We start from the raw sequence: 23,012 nt of genomic DNA, 5'->3' as shown, positions 1-23,012 counted from the left end.
GAGAGGGAGTGTAGGTGTGAAGGAGTTCAGAGAGGTATAAAGGTGCAAGATTGTGAAGGCCTTGAAGGTGAGGAGCAGAATTTTAAATCAATGCGATATTTAAACTGGGAGCCAATGGAGTTGTTGGAGACCGGAGTGATATGGTTTATGGAGGAGTTCTGGTGATGATACGGGCGGCTGAATTTTGGACCAGTTGGAGTTTACGTAGAGATTTGTGAGGAAGGCCAGAGAGGATGGAGTTGCAATAATCTATACGGGATGTAACAAGGACATGGATGAGAATGGCAGTGGTGTTGGGTGACGTGAGGAGACGGTTAATGTTGCGGAGGTGGAAGTAGGCAGACCGAGTGATGTTGTTTATGTGAGCTTCAAAAGATAGGGTGCTGTCAAGAATGACACCCAGGCTCTTACTTGGGGGGAGGGGGGGGAGTTACCAATGGTAAGGGAGAATTTATCAGTTTTGGCCAGAGTGTACTTGGAGCCAACTAGAAGAACCTCGGTGTTATCACTGTTAAATTTGAGAACGTTATAAAGGGAAGTCATAAAGGGAAGTGGGGGGAGAGCAGATGTGGGCTTGGTGGAAAGATAGAGCTGGGTGTCATCCGCGTAACAGTGGAATTGGATACCGTATTTCCGGAAGATATGGCCGGAGGTAGGAGGTAGATGATAAATAGGAGGGGGCCCAAGATAGAGCCCTGAGGAACACCAGTGAGGACAGGAAGGGACTGTGATTTGAAGTGTTTGAGTTGAACAAAGTGGGTACGGCCGGAGAGGTAAGATCTGAACCAGGTGAGGGGTGTGCCAGTGATACCAATAGAAGGTAATCTGTGAAGAAGGATGTGATGTGAGATGGTGTCGAAGGCTGCAGTCAAGTCAAGAAGGATGAGTATGGATAGGAGCCCAGAGTCAGCAGCCACCAGGAGATCGTTTGTGATTTTGACCATGACCTTCTCTGTACTGTGTGAGGAGCGGAAACCAGACTGAAATTGTTCATAAAGATTATTGTTGTTGAGATGAGTGTGGACCTGGGCTGCAACGGTTTTCTCAAGTATCTTGGAGAAAAATGGTAGGTTAGAGATTGGGCAGAAATTATTCAAATTATTGGGGTCCGCACCAGGTTTTTTGAGAATAGGGGTTATTGCACCTGTTTTGAGGGATGAGGGGACGAGACCAGAGGTAAGGGAGGAATGAATTATGTCGGTAATTAGAGGGGAGAGGGAAGGCAGACATGTTTTAACTAGGTGTGTAGGAAGGGGGTCAAGCTGACAGGTGGATGATTTAGATTTACAGATGAGATTAGATATGTCAGTGACAGTGGGAAGTTCGAAGCTCGATAGTGGAGAAGCGAGGGGAGCATATAGAGTTGAGTGAAGTGATGTATAGTTAGAGGAGGCCAGTTGCTGGTGAATATTAATGATTTTGGCATTAAAAAAGGTCATGAAGGTGTTACATTGAGCAGTTGAATACAAGTGGGGTGCAAGAGAGTCCGGTGGTTTCAGAATGCTGTTGACTGTAGAGAATAGTGTTCTAGTGTTACCTTCACCTGACCTAATTAAGTTGGCATAGTATAATGATTTAGCAGAGGAAAGAGCATCCTTATATTGAAGTATGTGGGTGTTATACATCTCCTTATGAACTACAAGGCCAGTTTTAGCAGACAGGCGTTCAAGACGACAACCTTTAGCTTTGAAATGGGGCAGCTCAGGTGTAAACCAGGGGGCAGAGCGGGTGAAAGAGACAGACCGGGTTTTCAGAGGTGCATGTTTAAAAGGTTATGGAGTCCATCGTTGTAATGGGAGACTAGCTCATCGGTGGTGAATAGGCAGTCTTTGCTAGGTAGGTTATTCATTCCATTTGAAAGTGCTGATGTATCGATAGTCTTGATATTACGGAATGAGATGGATCGTGACACATTAGCTCCAGGCTGTTTTATCTTTCTAGAAGCATTATGTTTAACTGGGAGGAGACCTTGATCAGACACAGAAACTTATCTGAAACTGCTGCTCCCAATGTGGGAAAACTGTGGAAAATGGATGAAGAAAATGGATCAAGCAAAGGGTTAAAGTTCGAGTCCACGCAGGCTGTGAGTATACAAAGTCAAAACAAAGACATCCATTTGCACGGGTTGACATGAATAGACACAGATCCAAGACTATAAATGTTTAAACTTGATCGGAATTTTGCGTGCTCAATCGCGAAAGCCTACCAGTTCTTTTACCTGAATTTAGTTTTGACAAAGCGATCTGACATATTCTGTCAATACTCATGCAAACATAACATGTAGTTAATCAGATGAAAATACATATTTAAGAATCCTTTCAGTATAAGTTGATTTCTAATGTCTATATAACAGTTGTATTATCACATAGTGTGTCAGCAGCTGTGTGTAGAGTAGTGGACAGCCTGTAAACATGTTAGCATGTTAGCATGTTAGCTCTCTAGTGACAGGGTGAGTTCAGCTCCCCGTGTTGTTGAGGTGACGTTTGACTTGTAGGTCACAGCAGTCCTTAAAATAAAGTTACAGCAATTCACTTTCAAATAAACTGAATCGTGCAACCAGTAATAACTTTTATTTGGATCCTAACATGGAGGAGGAGGAGGAGGAAGAGGAGGAGGAGGACGAGGACGAGGAGAAGGAAGAGGAGGAGGAGAAGGAGGACGAGGAGAAGGAAGAGGAGGAGGAGGAGGAGGAGGAGGAAGCCCAGTTTAACTGAAGGCAAAACATCTATCAGTCCCTCTGCGTACAGTAGTAATCATTTTAAGAGCCAGTGTGGCTTATAGAGGAAATGGTGGTTAAAAAAAGTAGCTTTGATGTTTGTTATGGGTTTAAATAATCCCCACAAACAAACAAACACACACACACACACACACACACACACACACACACCCCTACTCATTTAGTAGGACACTGTGTCTCTCATTTAGACTGTGAGGGCTGAACTTTACTGCACTTTGCACACACACAGGTGAGCCTGCAGAGCAAAGAAATTAAACTCTTAAGTTAAATTAAGGAAACTTTAGGGGAAAATACTCTTTTTAAATTATGCTTCCAACTATCAGTCTGGTTGTTGCACTGAACGACATAAGAAACACATTTAACTTGATATTGGGCATTAAAGACCGTGCAGCTTTGACCAATTGATAACAAATTACAGATGTCCAGCTAAAGTACTTCAGAAGCATGAAATCTGAAAAAGTGCTCATACGTTAAATTTCCTTAAACTTAAACGTTGAAGTTTCTGTCCACAAAGGAACATTGTGTCCTCGAAGCAGCAGAAAACAAAGAGCACGTGCAGACTTGAACATAAGAGACAAAAACCTGTGATATTTCTGGTAGATGTTGAGAAGGACACAGAGAAGGACACAGAGAAGGACACAGAGAAGGACACAGAGAAGGACACAGAGCAGAGCACGGGAGGGAGAAAAGCAGCTTACCTGGTTTATAAACCCCAGAAGGTTGCAGGCAGGGAAGCAGAAGTCATGTGGCTGATCAGGGGAACAAGGTGTACAGACAGATCAGGTGAGTGAGGAGGAGCCGGGACACTTCTGATACCAACAGTATGATGTGGCACACAGGAGCATAGAATATAACGATGTTGCTCGTTAGGCTTGAAGTGACTGTAAGCATTTAAGTGATTTTACATTATGATATTATGGTCTTTCAGATCTCAACCTGCAGAGCTGCAGATAATTGAACAGCAATTGAGGAAACATAAGTGCAGATCTTCACTTCATCATCTCTGTGAGACATGTTAAGTCAAATAAAGAGAGTCAACTGCCACGTATACTCAGAGAGAGAGAGAGAGAGGGGGGGGGGGAATAAAAGAAGGGAGACAGAAAAAGTAGAGGAACTTAGGAAAGAGGGAGGAAGAGTGAAAGAGAGGATAAGTGATGTGGGAGGAGGAAAGAGAGTCTCACGGTATAACGACACCTCTCCCCCCCTCGCCTCCCTCCTCTCCTCCTCCTTTTCTCTCCATCATCGGCTGGTCTGTGGCTTCCAGACAGAATGGAAAACGCCACGTTGCATCGCATCTTTCTCCTCCCTCCCTCTCTCCCTCCCTCCCATCCAGCTGTTCTTCACATCAGCTCTGCTGCCCTGTGGGAACAGACAGGAGCAATCCAGCAAGCAGCAAAAGAACAGCGTCTGCAGGAGAAGAGGAGCATGAGGAATGGATTTGGAGCTCGATTGCTTCTGTCTGTCAGAGGCAGGTGTTGAATCATGAATCTGGCTGTGATGAGCTAAATGTTCCACAGGCTCAAAGTGTGCTGTGGATTCTCCAGAGGACTCAATGTTTTCTTACAGGAACTCAAAATGTTACTGAGTTATATAATGAAAAAACAAGACTTCATTCATCAGGCCAGGAAATATACAAAACGCTTTAGTCATCCTAGGTACTGAGCACCTGCAAGCCTTGAAAGAGACCTTCTTGCATATCTTACGTCAATTTATCCTCGTACAACATCTTACGAATTAGTTTTTATTTCTGAGTTCTCCTACGAATATCCAGCAGCACCAGCGCTCAGTGCGCCTGCTCAACCCGCTGCAGTGCAGAACCCGATCAGGCAGTAGTTGGTGAAGTTCAAGAAAAGATTGTGGTTTGTGTTAAAATAAGTACGGAAGTGGCTCTTTGTACTCCATCACAGGTCATTATCTTCTTGATTCATTAATGAAGCGTTTGTTCTGTGAAATGTCTGAAAAAGTAAAAACAATCCCAGTTTCTCAAAGTCCAAGGTGACGTCTTTAAATGTCTGTTTTTGCACAAAAAATACTTTTAACTTTTCAACAAAAGCATAAATTGCATACATATCATAATCAGTATTGTTAGTGAAACATGTGTTCTCTTTAAACCCCGACACTGAATCCCCACCAGCTCCATGCCTGCTGTCCGGTCTCCGCTTGACCTTTGACCTCTGACCTCAAAGTGAAAATATAGAAGTGTATCAGAGGTGTGTCGTCAGGTCAAGAAGGTGAACATCAGAGACAATTCAAGCCTCCTTAAATCAGACCCGTGCACTGCTCGCTCCGGCCCGTATCCTCCGTGTGCAGCCCAAAGCTAACGACTGTGTAACTGTGCACCTTCACTGTGTCTGCATAGTTAGTTTAATACATGTGTTTGTCAGGGGCCATGGGACCAGGGGCGTGGATGGATACTGTACTGAAAATGTCACTCGAGACACGTGACCATGAAGAGACGCAAAACAACCAAAAAAGAACAAAATGATCTCAAATAGACACAAAGCCACGACAAAGACACACAATGTGACCACAAGACACACAATGTGACCACAAAGACACACAAACCAGGAAAAGATGCAAAAGCACTAAAACAAAAGGCAAAGCCTTTTGCACGTCTGTGCCCAGAGGCCCATTGTCTGATAATAATAGAGATCTATTGTTCCACATTTAGCTACTACATCATTTTTCTCTGCAGTCCGCTGGCAGATAGACACAAACACTGATGGAACAAATACAAGTTCAGAATGCAATAAATAATGCATTCAATCATTACACCCAACACTATGCACAACAATGCCAGCGCACCACTCTTCTTCACTTTGTAGTTTTACTTTGATGCTGTAGCTTATCTTCAGCTCTACTCATCACACAGCCAGGGAAGAAACTTTATTTTATCTAGCTGTAGCGTCCAGTCCAGACTCAACATTAAAGCCCCACCTACCAGGGCAGGGAGAGAGAGGGAGGGTGTAATGGGAGGTTTGAGTGAGGGGAGGGAGGGGGGGGGGGGGTCTGTGTCAGAACTGGGACGTCCCACTGCAAATGTCTTCTGTGTGAACTGTGTTGGCTGTTAGATCGTCCTGTACTCTGCACACTGCTGACTTCTCTTCTGTTGACCCTGCTCTGCAAAGCTAAAGGTAAGAGCGCTCCCTCTGCACGCCATCCCTTCCCTCCGTTTATCCTTATCATGTGACACCGTGTTTAGAAGACTTGTTTCACTTTGGGGGGAGACAACAATCAAGTGAAGACTTACCGTAAAGATTGAGGTTTGAGTTATTTATGATAATCCTTATACAACTACACTTTTACATTGAGCGAGAAGTTTGCTTTTTTTTGCGCTAAAATTAAGTCACATGTCTTTGTCAGCTGCAATAAATGGAGTAAACTGTGCAGGTTCCTCTTCTGAAAGTCAGACACAGTGAGCACGCACAGCTGACCTGCTGCAAACTCACACTTGACTACGTGCAACAGATTCTCCAGCAACTGCCTACATTGCTGTTGGTGGTAATTCCCCAATTTTCCCAAGTTACTTCGAGATGACTGACGTCTGGTTTAACAAGCAGCTACTGTGAACAATCTCCTCTGTCATTACTGCCCAATCAGCTGCGAGGGAAATCGCTCCCTGCAGATAAACAAGCTGTGATTATGAGGATTCGTTCTCCGTGGAGGTATCGTGCGCCACATCGGCAATAGGAGGTGCGGGAGGAGGGGGGGGGGGGGTTGTGGGTTAAAGCTTGGGGGAGGAGGAGACACAGGATCATGTGCTGCTTCATTGTTTTAAGCTTTTTGTTTTGGGTGGATTATCTGCTGTCGAATAACTGTGAACTTACTGTCAGAGTTTAGTTTAGATGCTGCTGCTGTCTCTGATGAAGGTTTACGTCTGGGAGAGAGTTGTAAAAGTGAAGACGCTGAAAGAAACGAATCAAGAAAGAAGACGAGAGCGAAGAGGAGGTGGAGTGGGGGTGGATGGGATTCCAACAAAGACTGATTTCTCTGACAAACATCTCTCCCTCTCTCCCTCCCTTCATCCCTCTGTGACTCCCTCCCTCCCTCTGTGACTCCCCGTCTCTGATTACTCCCATGTAAAGGAATGCGCGTTACCATGGCAATCGGTTACCAGCTGTTTTAAAACGCTCCGTTAGTTAATTCAGAAGCCTTGCGGTGTCGGGGACGTCACTCAAAGCTCACCCACAGGGAGAGGGATTTGCAGAAAGAGGATAAACATTCTTTCACACTTGGGGTGAACGTTTGTTAGTGTAATCCTACAGCGCACATATGATGTGTCCTTTCCTACCTCAACATGACAACACCCCGTCGTACAACGCCAGCTCCATGAAGAAATGCTTTTCTACAGTTTGGTGTGGTCCAGACCTCAACCCCATCCGACACTTTACACAAGCTGGAACGAGCCAGAATGTATCACCCGACTATTGCAGCTCAATAATACTCGTGTGGCTGAATGTGAGCAAATATCTGCAGCCAGGTTCCAACTTGTGTTGGAAAGTCTGGATTCAGAAGAGCAGCCGGGGTTGGGTGTGGTGCAATCACAGACAGATTAAAAGCCATAGAGATACATTTAAAGTCATGCATATTGTACCTTCTCTTGGATGTTTAAGCTCCACTGAGCAGAATCATGTCGTCCGTTACAAGAAGTCTGTTGAAGTAGGAAAGCTTCTCTGCACCTCATGAGCTTCAACACATGGACGTACCAGAAGATCGTGTGAACATTCACTTGGGTGTAATATACAGCTGACACACGTGTGGTGAAGCTTCCTGAGGACTTTACAGTGAAGTGTCAGTTTAGCTGCATTGGCATTTTTTTCCCAAGATGTTATATGTAAATCCGAGACACCGTGTTTACTTTGGAAATATTCTAGATGTTTCAGCATCTTTGAAAACTAGTAGTTGTGATTCCTCCGACTTTTTTCTTGCAAGTTGTTTGAGTTCAGTTCTTCCTGCTGCTCTGAAAACTCATTAAGAAAGACGAGCGCTATCGCCGTCTTTTATTCTAAATGAAGTGGAGGAGGACTGACGGACAAAGTGTCTGCATTAGTATGAGGGAGGGAGAGACAGAGCGTCTCATGGCTGCTTAATTGTTGAGGTGGCAGGTCTGGACCAAAGTGGGAGGAGGAGGAGGAGGAAGGGGAGAGGAGGGGGAGCTGAGGATGCTGGGAAATACTGAGCCAGCTTGGCAGTCTGCAGAAAAGCTCTAATCCCCCGACAGGAAGTTAGGATTGTGCTGCTGTCTGAACTTGATATGCAGAAGGAGAATCTGGAGTTTAAGCTCGCAGGACAGGAAGAAAAGACAGAGAGAGGACATACGCAAATAAATAAAAGAGTTGTGAGCAGACAGAGGTTGGAAAGACTGACCGACATATTTTAAAGAGAGTGAAGGAAAGTAAAAATGAGAGAAGAACTGAAGGTGACTCAGTTCTGTAGAAACTGTTCTGAGGTTTATTAAACATACTGACATTATAAAGTTGATGACGTCTCTCACAGTGTACGTACAACAAAAAGACTGAGACAGGTCGCTGGAGACGACCTCAGACGTGCATATTATCAAAATGCTGCGGGAAACTGGCTCAGAGCAAACTGCTAGAAAAGGTGGATTGGTCCTGATGAAGGAGGGGGGGGGAGGGAAGGGAGTCAAAGAGGTCAGGTGACAAGAAACTCAGGTTACATAGATCCTGACTTTTGTTCTCCTTTTCCCAGGAACGCTGCTCCACTCTCCGCTCCTTGTTTGTGCTCTTTGTGCTCAGAGCTTCCTGAGTGATAGGGATGACTGCTGGTCTCTCTCAAGCTGCTCTTTGTGCAGGAACGTAAAGGGGTTTCCCCCTGAACTCTCCAGGGACAAACTGGATTTGCCAGTTGAGGCGGTCAAATCTCATTTATAGGTCTTATACCTACGAAAGGTAACTACACTATAGGTTGTATATAACCCAGGTAATCGTGACGTGGGATAAAGAGCCACAAACTTACTTTTGTTACTTAATTGACGTACTTAACGCCGCGTACGTAAGTTTTGTAACAGACGTACTTATTTGAATCCAAACTACGATCTTTTTCTAAACTTAACGTGTAGTTTTGTTGCCTGAACAGGTTCTGCACTGAGCAGGCGCACTGATCGCTTGTGTTGCTAAACATTCATAAGAGAAGGCACCATGGTGGAGGATGTAGCTTTGAGAAAAGGGGCTTGATATTCGAGCTTCTGGACGTTAAGATCAACCATTTAATTGACCAAGCTCGTAGAAATTCATCTCTTAAAATACTTACAGAAAGAAATGTAATGTGTCACTGGAGCTATAACTAAACAGTTTACATTAGCAGAGCTAAGAAAGTATTTAGTGCTAACACTACGATCTCTTGACATTGTTTCCACCACCTGTTTGACCTTTTACATTCCTGTTTGGTGCCCAAAGAAATCCCTCCATCGTCAAGACAAAATGTAGTTTAGTTTGGACGATGACGGCGTTTGGAGATCAACTCCATCACAGCCGCTTACTTGAGACGCAGCAGAGGAGGCTGTGGAGGACGTTTTTCATGGGATTTTGGATTGTAAATTGAAGGTTTTGTGTCGCTACAAACAAAAATCCTTTTACAAGTGTTACACAATCTTAAACATCTACAGCTTACATACTATACGTATTTCATTAACTACAAGATTCAATGAAGAGCTCAGTACAGAGGAAATCACTGTTTCTCCTCAGAGCCTGTGCACAGCCCTTTGCATGCCAGCGTTGTTTGTCTGCACTGTTTGCTGGCAGACAGACGGCTACAGGTTGTTTTTCCAGCCCTCCAAACCCGCCTGTTATGTCACCCGGGCAAAGAAGAAAGAATTCCTCTAAATCTGCTGCCTTTAAAGAGCATGTGAAGCAGAGAGACACCAGAGAGAAAGAGAGGGAGGTATCTGTATTAGCAGCACTGCAGGTTGTTTTCCTCCAGTTTACCTAAATCACCTCCCAAATTAAATACATTTAAGGGGAAAAGGGGGCCCCTTCATGAGCCTGAAGCTTCCCTTTTAGCCTCGACCCTGTTTATGAGAGCAGCTTTCCAAATAAAATAATTTGTTTTGCTGTTACGTCAGTCCGTCTCCTCTTCTTCCCTGCGGAGCCTCGTGACAGGAATACGTTAAAGCCGACATGCGACAGGAACATCGTGTTCCTCCAAATCAAATACCTACGCCGCACTTTTCTGGAGATGACACCGTCTGTTTTTTAAATGTCTCTGCGATCTAATTAAACTCTTGCTACTTATATGTTTCAGATGTTGCGTTTCTGAACCTTCCCGTCAGCAGAACCTTGTTGTTTTAGTACAGAGACGCTTCCTTGTGTGCAGGTTATTTGGAGACGTCACCGTCTGCATCCTCTGCCAGAGGTTCTGTATTTTTCCACATCGAAGGCTCATTGCTTCTCATCTCTGCACCTTCACCAACAGTGGACTTGTCTTACCTTGACTCTGCATTAAGCACGGAAGGATTTGACAAAAGGAACAAAATAATGCGTCACTAATCGTGTTGCTTCTTCAGTTTTATTCTCCAGAAGTATTTTCTGAAATGAAGGAGCAGTTAAAGAGCATCTCTTGTTCTCCGCCCGCCTGTCTTGTTTTCTTCTACAAATGCAAGAAAATCCCAAAACTTAAAGAGAAAGCAGGACATACGGAACCCTAACCCTTCAAAATAAAAGGCTTAAACCGCATTGAATATAGTTTATCAAAGATGACATTATAATTGATTTGTAATCAGAATATTAAAACAAAAATAATCCATATTATCTTTTTATTTCTGCCACCAAACAAATATAAAACCTTGTTTCAGCCTTGAGGAGTTTAAAACAGCAACAAGACTGAAGTGTAGATTTGTGGTACTAACGTCAGACTCGTACGTTACGTGAGACGTGAGCGTTCATCAGATGCTACCATGTAATTCAGCGCTACAGTCACAACCTGATGATAAAACATGTACAAACTTGCTCTCAGGAAAGAATGCTGCATCTTATACAACTCATTTACACATCAGTCACTTCTCAACATGCACATCCACTATTTCTTTTACAACTGAAGAACAATGCGCCTCGAGGAGAACGTTTAATAACTCTTTGTCGTCCAAATAACAGAAAGTTCTTTTGTCGCTTCAGGATTTGTCAAACATGTCAACACCCTTCACCTCGAGTCGACTGGATGCAAACTTTACCCTTTTCACTGCATCTGTCCAAACATGTTGCCCTATTCAGACGCTCCGTGTCTTGAGGCCCTCCTTCGTTTTGTACGAAGGCCGGCAGCCAGCCAAGCGAAGTGTTCTTCCACCCCCTAAATGTCACGTTCAGTTTCCCTCAAGGCGATGTTTTTAAAGCCCTGGCATTCATCTCCACTTCCTTTAGAGTCTGAGTTGATAATTGCTGCTCTGGTTGAAGTAAAAAGGAGAAATCTTTCCAAAGTTTAATATTCGAAGAGGAGATTGGAGAGTTGTCGTTTTATCGATTCGTTGTTGGTTTAAACCTGCTGCCCTTTTATTCCCAGTGCAAGAATTCCAACTATTCTCAGCCTTGTTTTGTAAATCTTCTTATCGCCGCTGATCTCCTGCAGCGCTCAGTGTATTGTACAAACTGTGTCGGCTCACTTCAGAGTTATTGTGTTGCATGAGAGTAAAAACCCAACAGAAGAAAACAAGAGCTGCAGTCTGCTGCTGTGAGCCAGGTCTTTTTGATATGGAGCCAAAGAAATGCAAAGAACATAAAGGAAAGATGTGAATGACAGTCAGGACTTTGATCTTTACAGTCGGCCTCCCCAGACTCTTTAACGTGCCCTTACATACCGTACAGCGTTTGATGTCAGAGATCATTTCTGGATGTCTGGGTGAAACAGCTGATTTAATGGAGGTGCAGAGGGAGATAACTAAATAGAGAAAGAGGGAGAGGAAGACCAAGCAATGTCATGCTCCATTACCGAACAAAGAAGCCCTTATATAGTCCTTCAGATGAGACATGATGAAAGAAGAGAAGCAGGGATGGAGTCTCCGACGATGAATACTCAGACAATCAGATGGAGAGGAAGAATGATAGAGACTCACAGGAAATGTGTACGATTCTTTAATTAAAAAGTCATGTGTTCCTGGTCATTTGATGATTTAAAAGCGTGAGAACTTCACAAGGATGAGTTTTTGCGTAACAGAATGTAAAATCTCACTCTTCAACAGGATTAGGGAAAATCTATTCGCCAAATGTTCATGAAACTTGGTGGAAGGGTGTAGCATGGGCCAACGAACAACTTCAATTCAAATCACAGATACGTGCATTATTATTCACTGCGAGACCATTCAAGACCCTTTATACAGTAGTTCTTACATAAAACCTTCAAAACGGTGCTAAATCATAAAGAAATAGATTAGGAAGTAAGTTGTTTCTGGAACATAAATAATATTATATCTTTGTCTAAAGAATTAGGATTTGTGCTTGAAAAAGCACAAGAATAGGAAACACTAATACCACAAGCTAAGTGGAGGCTTTCATCTAAACCACCTCTCTTAGACGTATTACACAGATGGCCCCGGAGGGAATTGAACCGTGCTCCACCCATTCAGCGACCCGAACTCACACATCAGGTTTAGATTCTTAGAAATCTGTGGCGAAGTGTAAATATGTGTTTAGCTAAGCTGTATGGAAAGTGATTCTTCCAAACAGAAGCCTGGTGGAGATGTGAGGAGTTAAAGTCTGCTGCCTCAGGATATGGAAAAATACAGAAGCCTGTTTCCATCCAAATGGCAGAAAAATCGTGTTTTACGAAGTCCAATTTAAAGCAATCAGCTTCTGTATTCGCTCTAAATTCATCGTCTATAATAAGAGAAGATCCCTGTCTGTGTCCGTGTCAGACTTTTCAACAAACCCACAAACGCAATTTCCCCAGGACCTGCCAGTAAACAAAGCGGACACTGAGGGTTTTGTTTGGGAAACTGGAGAGCTTCCATTAGTCTGTGAGAGAGAGTCGTGTTACATGTTGTGTCCAGATGTTTTTGTTTTCCTTGGAAAGAAGCAGAGATTCATGAGCGTAGCGTTGTTTAGTGTTAAGACTTTATTTATTATTTCTATTCATTCTGGTTCTTATCAAATCCTGATACTGATTCTTCTTCTTATTAGAGTAAATAAAGAAACTTAACTACTGTATTCTCATCCTGACATTAGTCTTAAAAGATCTAAAGTCAAAACATTTACATTGTGCTCACGAACAAGTTGAATTTTGTATGTTTTTAGTTGCTTTTACCGGATTTTTTAACATTTGCTGATTTTTTAGCCTTGTGACTAGAAGGAGTGACTTCAAAACTACTATATTCTTATACTGTGCAATTATACAACTACTAAGAAGAGGGCAAGTTGTAAAGTGCATCACAAAGTCACATCAGTTTTGATACTGAAATCCACTTCTACACTCATTTAGCATCTAGGTGTTCCTCAGGGAACCCTCTGGAGTCCCCTGTGGATGCAAATTTGCAATAATCTTTATTTGTTGTCCATTTAAAACTAAATACATTCAAGATCTGTGTCATTTAGGGACAATGTTTCTTGGTTCAGATTGGGTTAAAGGTACACCTAAAGGATATTGAATTATTTGGGAGTTAAGCAACTTCAATATGCAGACGATGAATGCCTATTAGTAAAACACTGCTCAGTGCTGGATGTCACTCAATCAGGAATATTCTGGGGTAACAAAACAATCATAAAACTAGATCTAAGTTTGTGTAACTTTGCTAATAATAGTTTTTGTTTGTGTGAACGTGACTTTAACATTTAAAAAAGAAAACGGTGTTCACCTGTCCGTCTGTTTGTCTCCACAGACTTTGAAGATGAGGGTGTGGATCATCTTCCTCCTGTGCCTGGCTGGACATGCCATGGCTGCTCCTGTAAGTTATACTGTGTGTGTGTGTGTGTGTGTGTGTGGTCTGCTTTTGACTATATGAGCATGTTCCTCTCTTTGTGTGTTTTCCTGAGTGTGTGTGTCTCCACTTTTCTCCTTTCCTGTGTGATTATCAGTTCACGTGTGAGAGACTGTGAGTTTCCCAACGTGTGTTTTCCTATCCAGCTTCAGTTCCTGTGTATATCTACTTGAGGGTGTGTTCTCATTGTAGTCTGTGAAGATGAAATGTTTGCTTTCCTAAATGCGATTGCTCCCCTGTGTATACGCTGTAGCTGAGTGTGTGCGTGTGTTTTTCCAGTGTGTGAATGAGATCATTGCCTGCTTCTGAGTTGTGTCTATGAGCAGCCACAAGCGTTTGTTCATGTGCACGAATTATAATGTTGTTATAATGTTTGTGTGTTTCCAAGGCTGTGGAGGACGCCATCATGGAAGAGCTGGTAACCGAGGAGCCAGTTGCTGAGGTCAGTCCAGATGTTCATCCTGTTTAAGATTCAAGTTTTCTCAAAAGCTGGAATTATGCAAACTAAAGTGTAGAAGTTAAATAATTAATATCTGAATCAGCCTCAGTGGAGAATAAGAGAGCTACTGGAGATAATTAGAGATTCACCAGATTCACTCGTCCAGCATTGTGTGTCTGAATTATTTCAGTGTCCTGGTACAAAACATTTACCTTGGTGCTTACTTTAGATGTGTGCACACAGAACAAAATAGACTTGTAATAAACCAGAATTATCCTTAAAACTCGACCCAAATACTTTTGCTCTCATTGGAATTTGATTTGGTAACTTGGTGAGTTCCTGAGCCATGCAGCTGCTCAGAGCGATGATCCGATCTGTGGGGGAGATGTGTGGAGAACGCCCTCACTCATTGACTCAGCCTGTAAAACAATCGACCCGTCACAGAATCAGTGAAGACTAAATGCAGTTAGTGCAAACAAAAGATCCTGTATGTTAATTGCACTTGATACATTAATGTATGTAAACTAGAGATCAGTTACGCATCATTCCAAGCGATACAATACCACCACGTTTCACGGGTTACATTCCTTTTTGACTTTTTCATCCTTAAAAAGAAGAAACGTCTACTTTTGAACCTCATTACAAGAGTTGTGAGAGTCTTTTGTTCTTCTCAGATTCTTTTATTTGAAGAATGTTTAGACGCCTGAAGATGTGAAAGTCTTCAGTATTTCAAAATAAAAGTCTGGTGACCTCAGATTTTCCTTGGAATCCTTTTTGGGTCCCGACCTCCAGATTGAAATAATTTCAACAGTTTTAAAAATCTAGCAAAAATGCATAAACTGTAAGAATAGCAAGACGTGACTTGGACGTCCATGATGTCAGTTTGCTCCACTAGGTGGAAATCCTAGATGTGGATATTTACCAAAATCTGTTCACCAACTCCCAACTAACTCCATTTGTTCTCTGAGGCCTTTGACAAATCTTTCCAACAAACAGAGAGGGATGAAAACACAACGTGACCTTATTAGGAGAGACAAACATCCCTTACACACACGATACCCTTCACAGCCTGTTGTAAACAACGCCAAACTACCAAAATATCCCCGTATAAAACTGTTGGTGAGCCTTCATGTGAACGTTTTATCGTTTCCTGCTCCAGAGGTCCGGCGGGACCAGAGATCCCACAGCTGTTCATTTTAGCCAGTCGCTCAGCCCGCCTGCCGGTCAGGAAGCCATTACGTTCTTCATGGCCTCACCACATGTGGACCCAGCTGCTTGTTATTCTTGGATATTATGGTCTGGCTGCTCCCAGACTCTTCAGGGAGGAACCTTCTTTAGTGGTGACGTTTAAACTTGTTTTGAGGAAAACCAGGGATGTTTAAGCGGTTTGGTTTGAAGCGGACGTTGTGCAGAAATAGACGTGAAGACTGGAGAAAACTTTATCAGATCGGAGAGGTTGACTGTAGGAGCTCAGATGTTCTCTTCCAGTCACCGACCCCGATCACTTTGTACCCCAGACGACATAAAATCCCTCTGCATGTGACTCATAAAGCTTAAGCTGCTTACAGTCTGACCTCTGACCTCTCTTGCTCCCCAGGAGGTCGAGGTGGGGGCCAACCCAGTGCAGATTGAGATCGGAGAGTTTGATGAGGCCATCGAGGTTGTTGAAGAAGAAGAAGAAGTTTTCACTGAGAGTAAGTTCACACTTGTTTTGGTCACTTACGACAACATTGCATTGACCTGCATCAATTCCCAGAAGATTTACCCGAATGTGCCACACGCCTAACCCCAACCCCAACCCCAACCCCAACCCTAACCCTAACCCGAGTCTCACCCACAAACTGTAATGTTTCCCCTTGTGGAGACCAGAACAAAACTTTGTGAACATATTTGTATTGTGTCTGTCTTCTACAGTATTTAACCTTTTTAGTTTACATGTATTATGCTTTGTTTAGAGTATTTAATTTGCATTTTATGCATAATATTTGTTCTTTATATAACAAGTATGTTTTGGTGAACACACAAAAGCAACTATTCCCTTAATATCTTTCATTTTAATAAAGTGAATACATTTTTCTTCAACATAACACACACATATGAAGTGTAACATGTTTTAAAAAGAAGCTATAACAGTTCTTTTTATAATAACAATGTATAAAAGTATCCAGTGTTTAGTCTCAAGCATCAAAATGTAAATTCAGTTATTTGAAAATAATCACAAAGAAATGGCAAAAGTTGATATTTGTGTAGTTTTTAAGCGAGTAATAAAAGTTATGTATATAACATTAGTACAAAAGTGCTCTTAAATAGAAATCACACACATTCATGCACATATCCATAAATGTGTCTCACAGGACTCCAGGTATAAATCACATCTTTACACATCGACCACCTCAGACTCACTTTGTGACGCTGTTTGCTCTTCGCTGCGTTTCTCTCCTCTGTCGTCCGGCTACAGTTCCAACATTTCGTGAAGCCTCAGAACAGCGAATCAAACATCTATAATAACAAAGTGCCTCCCTCTGTAATTACATGTCCCAGCCCAGCGACTGAGCCACAGACGAAAACAGTCCAACTTGTACAAAGTGTACAAAGTGTACAAAGTGTACAAAGTGTACAGATATTTAATTCTGCAGTGTTGAAGGATTCACTCCTTTACTTCTGTTAAAATAAGTAAATACCAGCATGGGGAATAAAAGTCCCTGCAGCTGAGATTAAAGCGTCGGCTCACACAAATCACAAAAGGTGGAAATGTTCACAAATGAGAGCTCTGCATGTACCTCTGTCTCTATACCGGCTTCATCCAGCGCTAAGGGAATAATTATTCACACAAATCTCCAGATTTTCCAAAAGGCTCCTTCTGAAGATGTATATTTGAGGTTTATAGTCCCAACAACAGGGGAAATATATCTTAAAATGAAATGAAAACATAATAAAACAGTTTGGATGTTGGTGTTTAGGCCGACAATATAAAGCACAACGCTCTCTAACTAAACTTCACGTCTGCTCCTGTCTCACATGTTTCCATCTTCAGGGCTGTAACTTCCTTTTTAACAGAAGCTAAAGTCAGTTTATTAATCCTCTCACATATGATTTCATTTGAGTTTTCCTCTGGCTGAAACACTGGAGGACTGGAAAGTATTAGTCTGGACGGGGTCATGGTGTGTGTTGAATCATTTCCTGAGAAATAACTCTGCGTCTGCGCTCTGCTCACAGATCCCTGCCTGGAGCATCACTGCAAGAAGGGCAAAGTGTGCGAGGTCGATGAGAGCAACACCCCCATGTGTGTGTGCCAGGATCCCTCCAGCTGCGCCCCTGCCGAGGGAGACTTTGAGCATGTGAGTCCGAAAAACAATCGCCCCCAAAATGTCTTAAAACTTGGGTTGAAACATTTACATCTATGTTTTCGGAGATATCCTCACGCAGAAGCTGTGAGAACTCATCTGTCCGTGTTTTCCTTCTCAAGGTTTGCGGCACCGACAACAAGACCTACGACTCCTCTTGCCACTTCTTTGCCACCAAGTGCGCCCTGGAGGGAACCAAGAAGGGCCACAAGCTGCACCTGGACTACATCGGACCCTGCAAATGTGAGCGTCCTCCCAAACTCCCACAGAGTTAACGTTGAGCTATGATTCCTGAAGCTCCAGCTCTGTTTCCACCGGCCCTGACTCAAATATTTGAGATGATATCTGAAACTGTACTAAACTTATAATCCAGTTGTGTAACGCTCTCTGAGAGCCTCATGGAAGTGGTTTACGAGAAGATGCATCTTGTTTTCCTCACAGTCAGGGAGACACTTTTAGTTTGAGTGTAAGGTCAGTAAAACCGTGAGTTTTAATAAGTGATTAGAATTAATGGACAGCTGGATAAAGGCTCAACTGTTCTGAGCAAACGACTCTTTGGAGAGTTTGTTTCGTCCACCCTGGACACGCCCGACTCCCGGCGGCCAGATGTTATATGCATCTCATAATTTAAAAGGCCATTGCTTGTATGCCTGAGAGTCTGTAAGTGATCAATGTAACGGCTTTGAATCAACACCAAACACCACAGAATTAAAAACACACGTGACTTGTGGTAAATGTTTAAATCTTAGGAATACAAATGAAGTGTTGATCCACCGATATGCAAATGTCGTGCATCATAAAGGTCAAACATCTCAAATCAATAATGTAAAAACCGTCTCAGAACTTTCAGACAAACAAAAGCATTTGAAGAAAAATAACCACATTTAGAGCGAGCGCACACACCGACGGTGCATTTCTGTATTTGTTTGCATCTTTGTTCCCAAATAACTTTATCTCATCATCTTTAGTTACAATCTGCGACGGTTGTTGTTTTATTGTGGTTTCACGTGCGTGTTCACGAGTGAGGGTGAAGATGTGTGTGCTAAGCTAAGACTCTGTGTGCTGTTAGTGTCTGCACTCTCTGCGCTGCTGTGATTGATGGCGGGTCAGACCGTCATGTTGTCTCTCAGAGGGAGGATCTGTACAGACACGCAGGCTGCATTTCTTCCACTGTTCAAACTCAACATATCACACACACACACACACACACACACACACACACACACACACACACACACACACACACACACACACACACTCAATGTGAGGAGATGAGTCAGGGCTGAAGGGCTCAAATGGAGATCAAGGTGTTCAGTAAACCACAAAGCAGGATGCAGCTTGTTCATTTGGATATTTGTGGATGAAATGTTTGAAATATTAAGATGCAGATTATTTTTGCTGTTTTTATTGAGGGGGGATGTGTCTGTATGTGAGTGCTGACAATTAAAACAACAATATATACAAAACAGTAACATCTAAGAGCAAGCAGTGGTGAAGAAGTCATCTTTATCTTTTTATTTCCCCATAAAACAGCAAAGAATATCAGCAGCTTTAATACAACTTTATTTATTCCAATAAAATATAATTGTATCGCGCTACAGTAATGATCAACGGCCACGTAAATAAAAAGCAGGTTTTTATTTAAAGTTTTACTACCTTTTGTTTTTATTTTACAAAGCTCAATCTAAATGCAGCTCCTGAAGGCTGGAGGTTGAACTTAGTGTGAGTTATCATCATGGATTAAAGTTACCGTGCGTCTGCTCGTCTCCCCGCAGACATCGAGACCTGCCTGGACTCCGAGCTGAGCGAGTTCCCGCTGCGTATGAGGGACTGGCTGAAGAACGTCCTGGTGACTCTGTTCGAGCGCGACGAGGACAACAACCTGCTGACCGAGAAGCAGATGCTCAGAGTGAGTCCACGGTTCACTTCTCTGCGGCTCGTAGAGAACAAAGTCGAATCCAAAATGTTTGTATGACTGAAACACAGACAAGTATTGAACTTTTGTGCAGCATTAAGAATAAAACAACGACTTTTACAAGCAAAAGAAAAGATTTCAACTAAACAACTCACAGTCGACTATGCAACAAGCCGACTAACTGGTGAACTGTTGGAAGCTGCGGCGTCTGTCTCGGTAACGTGGCTTCTGTCTGTCCCGTGTTTCAGGTGAAGAAGATCTTTGAGAACGAGAAGAGGCTGCAGGCCGGCGAGCACTCTCTGGACCTGCTGGCCCACGACTTCGAGAAGAACTACAACATGTACATCTTCCCCGTCCACTGGCAGTTCGGACAGCTCGACCAGCACCCCGTCGACGGGTACGACACAGGGAGGGGGGACAATACTTTATTATAGCGAGGCGGGCTTATTATTTGGCTTCCGCAACTTTCTCTCATAGACGGAGAAAATGAGGATCTACTTTGGACAGAAGTCTTTTCTGATGAGTCATGTGGGAACTGAAATGTGTGGTTGAGCTTGTGCAGACTGACGCATCCAACAGTCGCCAGCTGCTCTTCACTTCAGCGCTACTTATTCAAGAAAAGAAAGGATGACGAGAAGTGTTTCCACGATGAATCTCTGCTCATGTGCTTGTTGTGTGTGTTATCCTCCAGGTACCTGACCCACACAGAGCTCTCCCCCCTGCGCGCCCCTCTCATCCCCATGGAGCATTGCACCACCCGCTTCTTCGAGGAGTGCGACGCCGACAAAGACAAATACATCGCCCTGGAGGAGTGGGCCAACTGCTTTGGCATCAAGGAGCGTGAGTACTGACCGTGTGAAGAAACAGAAACAGTGCACGCATGACTATGAAGATCTTTTTATGACAATCCTTTTTGCTAACGTTGACCCTGAAGGACGTTTATAGCATTATTACTCTTCTTCCTGGAATAATTCTAGTAACTTCATTTAAGTTTTGTTGCAGAAACTGAAAGTGAGCCGCAACGCAAGATTATTTTTGTTCTTCATTATTTAGTTCTTCGTCTGTCGGTGGTTATATTTATATTTTATTCAGTCAAATTAATGCCAGAAAAAGATGGAAAATGTCCCAAAAACCTCAGCAAGTTTCTTGTTTTGTCCAAAAAACTAAAATAAATTATATATAACAGAGAAAAGCAGCAAAATCTCACATTTGTTCCATCAGCTCAAAAATAGTTGTTAAAAATATTTTTATATTTTTATATCGTGCACATGCTTAAATACTTACTCAAATAATTCCTTAAATATTCACTATATATATATATATATATATATATATATATATATATATATATATATATATATATATATATATATTATATTAAGTATCCTGAAAAATACTTCTATATTACATATAAATATTTATTGTTAATTTAATTTAATTTGGAATATATTAATTTGATATGATTTCTGCTCTTTGTTTTGTTCTGTGCTTCTTTATTCCTCCGTAATATTGCCAACCTCAGTTTGTGAAGTGTGTGATCAGAACATGTGCTGATGTTTGTGTGTCTTTGTGTTTGCAGAGGATGTCGACAAAGACCTCATCATCTGAGCTCCTCTGAGCTGCAGCAGAATGAACTCCTAGTCGCTACTAACGGGACGAGGTGCTGATCCCTAAGTTAAAAATAAGAAATCACAATAACGGTGCTAATTGCAAATTCTTCTTTATTTTTGAATAATGACCTTTCCTATGTATACCACTAAAAAAAAGATTACAAAAGAGAAATGTGCACAGTCTGTACTAACCATCACATGTTCGTTGAACAAAACACCCAGTAAAGAAAACTAAAGACCTCTGATGTAAATGTATGTTGTTGACAATATTATATATATGTTATGGTTTGTTCAGGGCTTTAATTGGACATCGATTTGAAACATTACCGTGAGGAGACAAAACTGTAAAAATAAAGTTTCTAAATAAATGCTCCCTCTGCTTGCTTTCTACAAAACAACCTTTTAGTTTTGGCACTCTTTGGTGGTGGACTCACTTTGTGCATTTTGATTTCTGCTCTTTGACGACGAGGACACGCGTGTGTGTGAGACAATAAAGAGGATGTATTGTTTTGGACCTTCAACGAGGGGGAAAGTCTCGCAGGCTGAGAGTTTTTCTCATGATTAACATGTTTCCACTGACACAGAGCACGAGAAAACTCTTGCCATGAATAAAAGACTACGAAAAGATCTGGAAATCTCTGCATGCGTTCATATCTTCTCCTCTGCTCAGGAATGTTTGTTGAGATGATCTGAGGCGGGATCAGCACGGCTCCACGACTCCTGCAGTTTGTTTACGAGCGAGACGTCGCAATGTTTCACACTAAAAATAATACAGTGTCACATTTGTTTTATCATTGTCGAGCGGTGAAATCTAAGAAGCTCTCGTCTCATCCTTAGCTTTTAAAGCCTCCAGTTTGAGATCTAAAAACAGAAACTTTACAAGCTTCTAAAACCTCTTCTTCATTTTCTCCTGTTTTATTTTCTGTTGCTTTTCGTTGAAGCAGTCTTTGAGCTTTTGTTTTGGTTTTCTATAATGTTGTATAACTGCTAGCTCAAGAGTCAGCCGGGGGCCTGAAATAGAGATCACGGTTCACAAAGAAACTTTTGTGGGTTATTTGTCAGAATTCTAAATCTCAGATATATGTTCGTGTTAAGTTCTCAGTTCAGTTTCTGAGTGAAGCATCCTGGAACTTTGGCTCATGGCAGCTTGCAAATCCAATAATGATCAAGCTAAAGATAAAAGATAAAAGATAAAGCAACTAAAAACTCTGGTCGGGTCAAAGGCAGCAATCCCGCTGCATGGTGGACGCGGCTCTCCTCAGCTCAACTCACTCTTTGTTGATTTTCCTTTGGTAAAAGTTGTGCATTTAAACTTCTTTTGGTTCAACCTTGTTCCAACGGGCTGAGCCGATACTAGAAGGTGGAGTTAAAACCCTGCAGACCACTGATTGGTCAGACAGAGACGTGGGACATCCTACACAAACACGCCAAACCACCATCAATAGCAACCAGAATAAATTGCAAATCGGAAAAAGTGCCGTAAAAGTGCAGACGTGTTTGGTTGTCGATGAAAAGATTCAGCGAGTGTACTGATGAAGATGATGTCACAGCCATTTCACAAGTTGCGCAGGGCCGCACCATGCAGCGGAAACATGGGAACAAATCAAAGCACATTTAAAACACTTGCAGTGAAGCTCGGACAGCATCTGAACGTCTTGTTCTTTTCTAACCTGCAGACGAAGCAGACTCCATAACTTTAGAGGAAGGTTCTGCAGATCTATGCAAACTCATCCCGGCTGCTGTCTTCAGCTGCATTTAAAGCACCTCCATATGTGATCAGGGTGCATGCTGATCTGAGGTGTGATTGTTTACCACACATCTTTAGTGTTTGAAGGTCCTCCATGCTCCTCATTAGAGATTTGTTGCTTCTCATTGAAGATAATAAGTAGGCGTCGGCGGTGGCTTCGCTTTTTTGTTTTACCACAAGCGTCCAATCAGACGGTGAGTGAAAGCATCTGTGTGGATGTACTTCTGTTAGAATCTTTAAAAACAAACCGGAAGAATTATAATACAACTCGGTGTCGAGCTTAAACATTGTGAGTTCAGCTT

General features: G+C 42.4%; 1 protein-coding gene across 1 annotated transcript; it reads left to right on the top strand.

Moving 5' to 3' along the window:
- Positions 1-5,778: 5,778 nt before the first annotated feature.
- sparc (secreted protein, acidic, cysteine-rich (osteonectin)) lies at positions 5,779-21,332 on the top strand. Its single transcript, XM_029442103.1, has 10 exons — positions 5,779-5,871; positions 13,557-13,622; positions 14,044-14,097; positions 15,692-15,788; positions 17,311-17,432; positions 17,561-17,681; positions 19,214-19,347; positions 19,602-19,750; positions 20,045-20,193; positions 20,933-21,332. The coding sequence occupies exons 2-10, from the start codon at positions 13,566-13,568 to the stop codon at positions 20,959-20,961; spliced, it is 912 nt and encodes a 303-aa protein (XP_029297963.1). The 5' UTR covers positions 5,779-5,871; positions 13,557-13,565; the 3' UTR covers positions 20,962-21,332.
- The last annotated feature ends 1,680 nt before the right edge of the window (positions 21,333-23,012 follow it).

This window comes from Cottoperca gobio, chromosome 10 (genome assembly GCF_900634415.1).
Source record: "Cottoperca gobio chromosome 10, fCotGob3.1, whole genome shotgun sequence".
Classification (NCBI taxonomy): domain Eukaryota; kingdom Metazoa; phylum Chordata; class Actinopteri; order Perciformes; family Bovichtidae; genus Cottoperca; species Cottoperca gobio.
This window is presented reverse-complemented; position numbering and strand designations above follow the sequence as displayed.

What these genes read in the sequence shown, in the direction of transcription:
- sparc (XM_029442103.1), top strand. Translation starts at nt 13,566, where the DNA reads ATGAGGGTGTGGATCATCTTCCTCCTGTGCCTGGCTGGACATGCCATG. An exon ending in GACATGCCATGGCTGCTCCT is followed by an intron (nt 13,623 to 14,043) that starts GTAAGTTATACT and finishes TGTGTTTCCAAG; the next exon opens with GCTGTGGAGGACGCCATCAT. An exon ending in AGAAGAAGTTTTCACTGAGA is followed by an intron (nt 15,789 to 17,310) that starts GTAAGTTCACAC and finishes CTCTGCTCACAG; the next exon opens with ATCCCTGCCTGGAGCATCAC.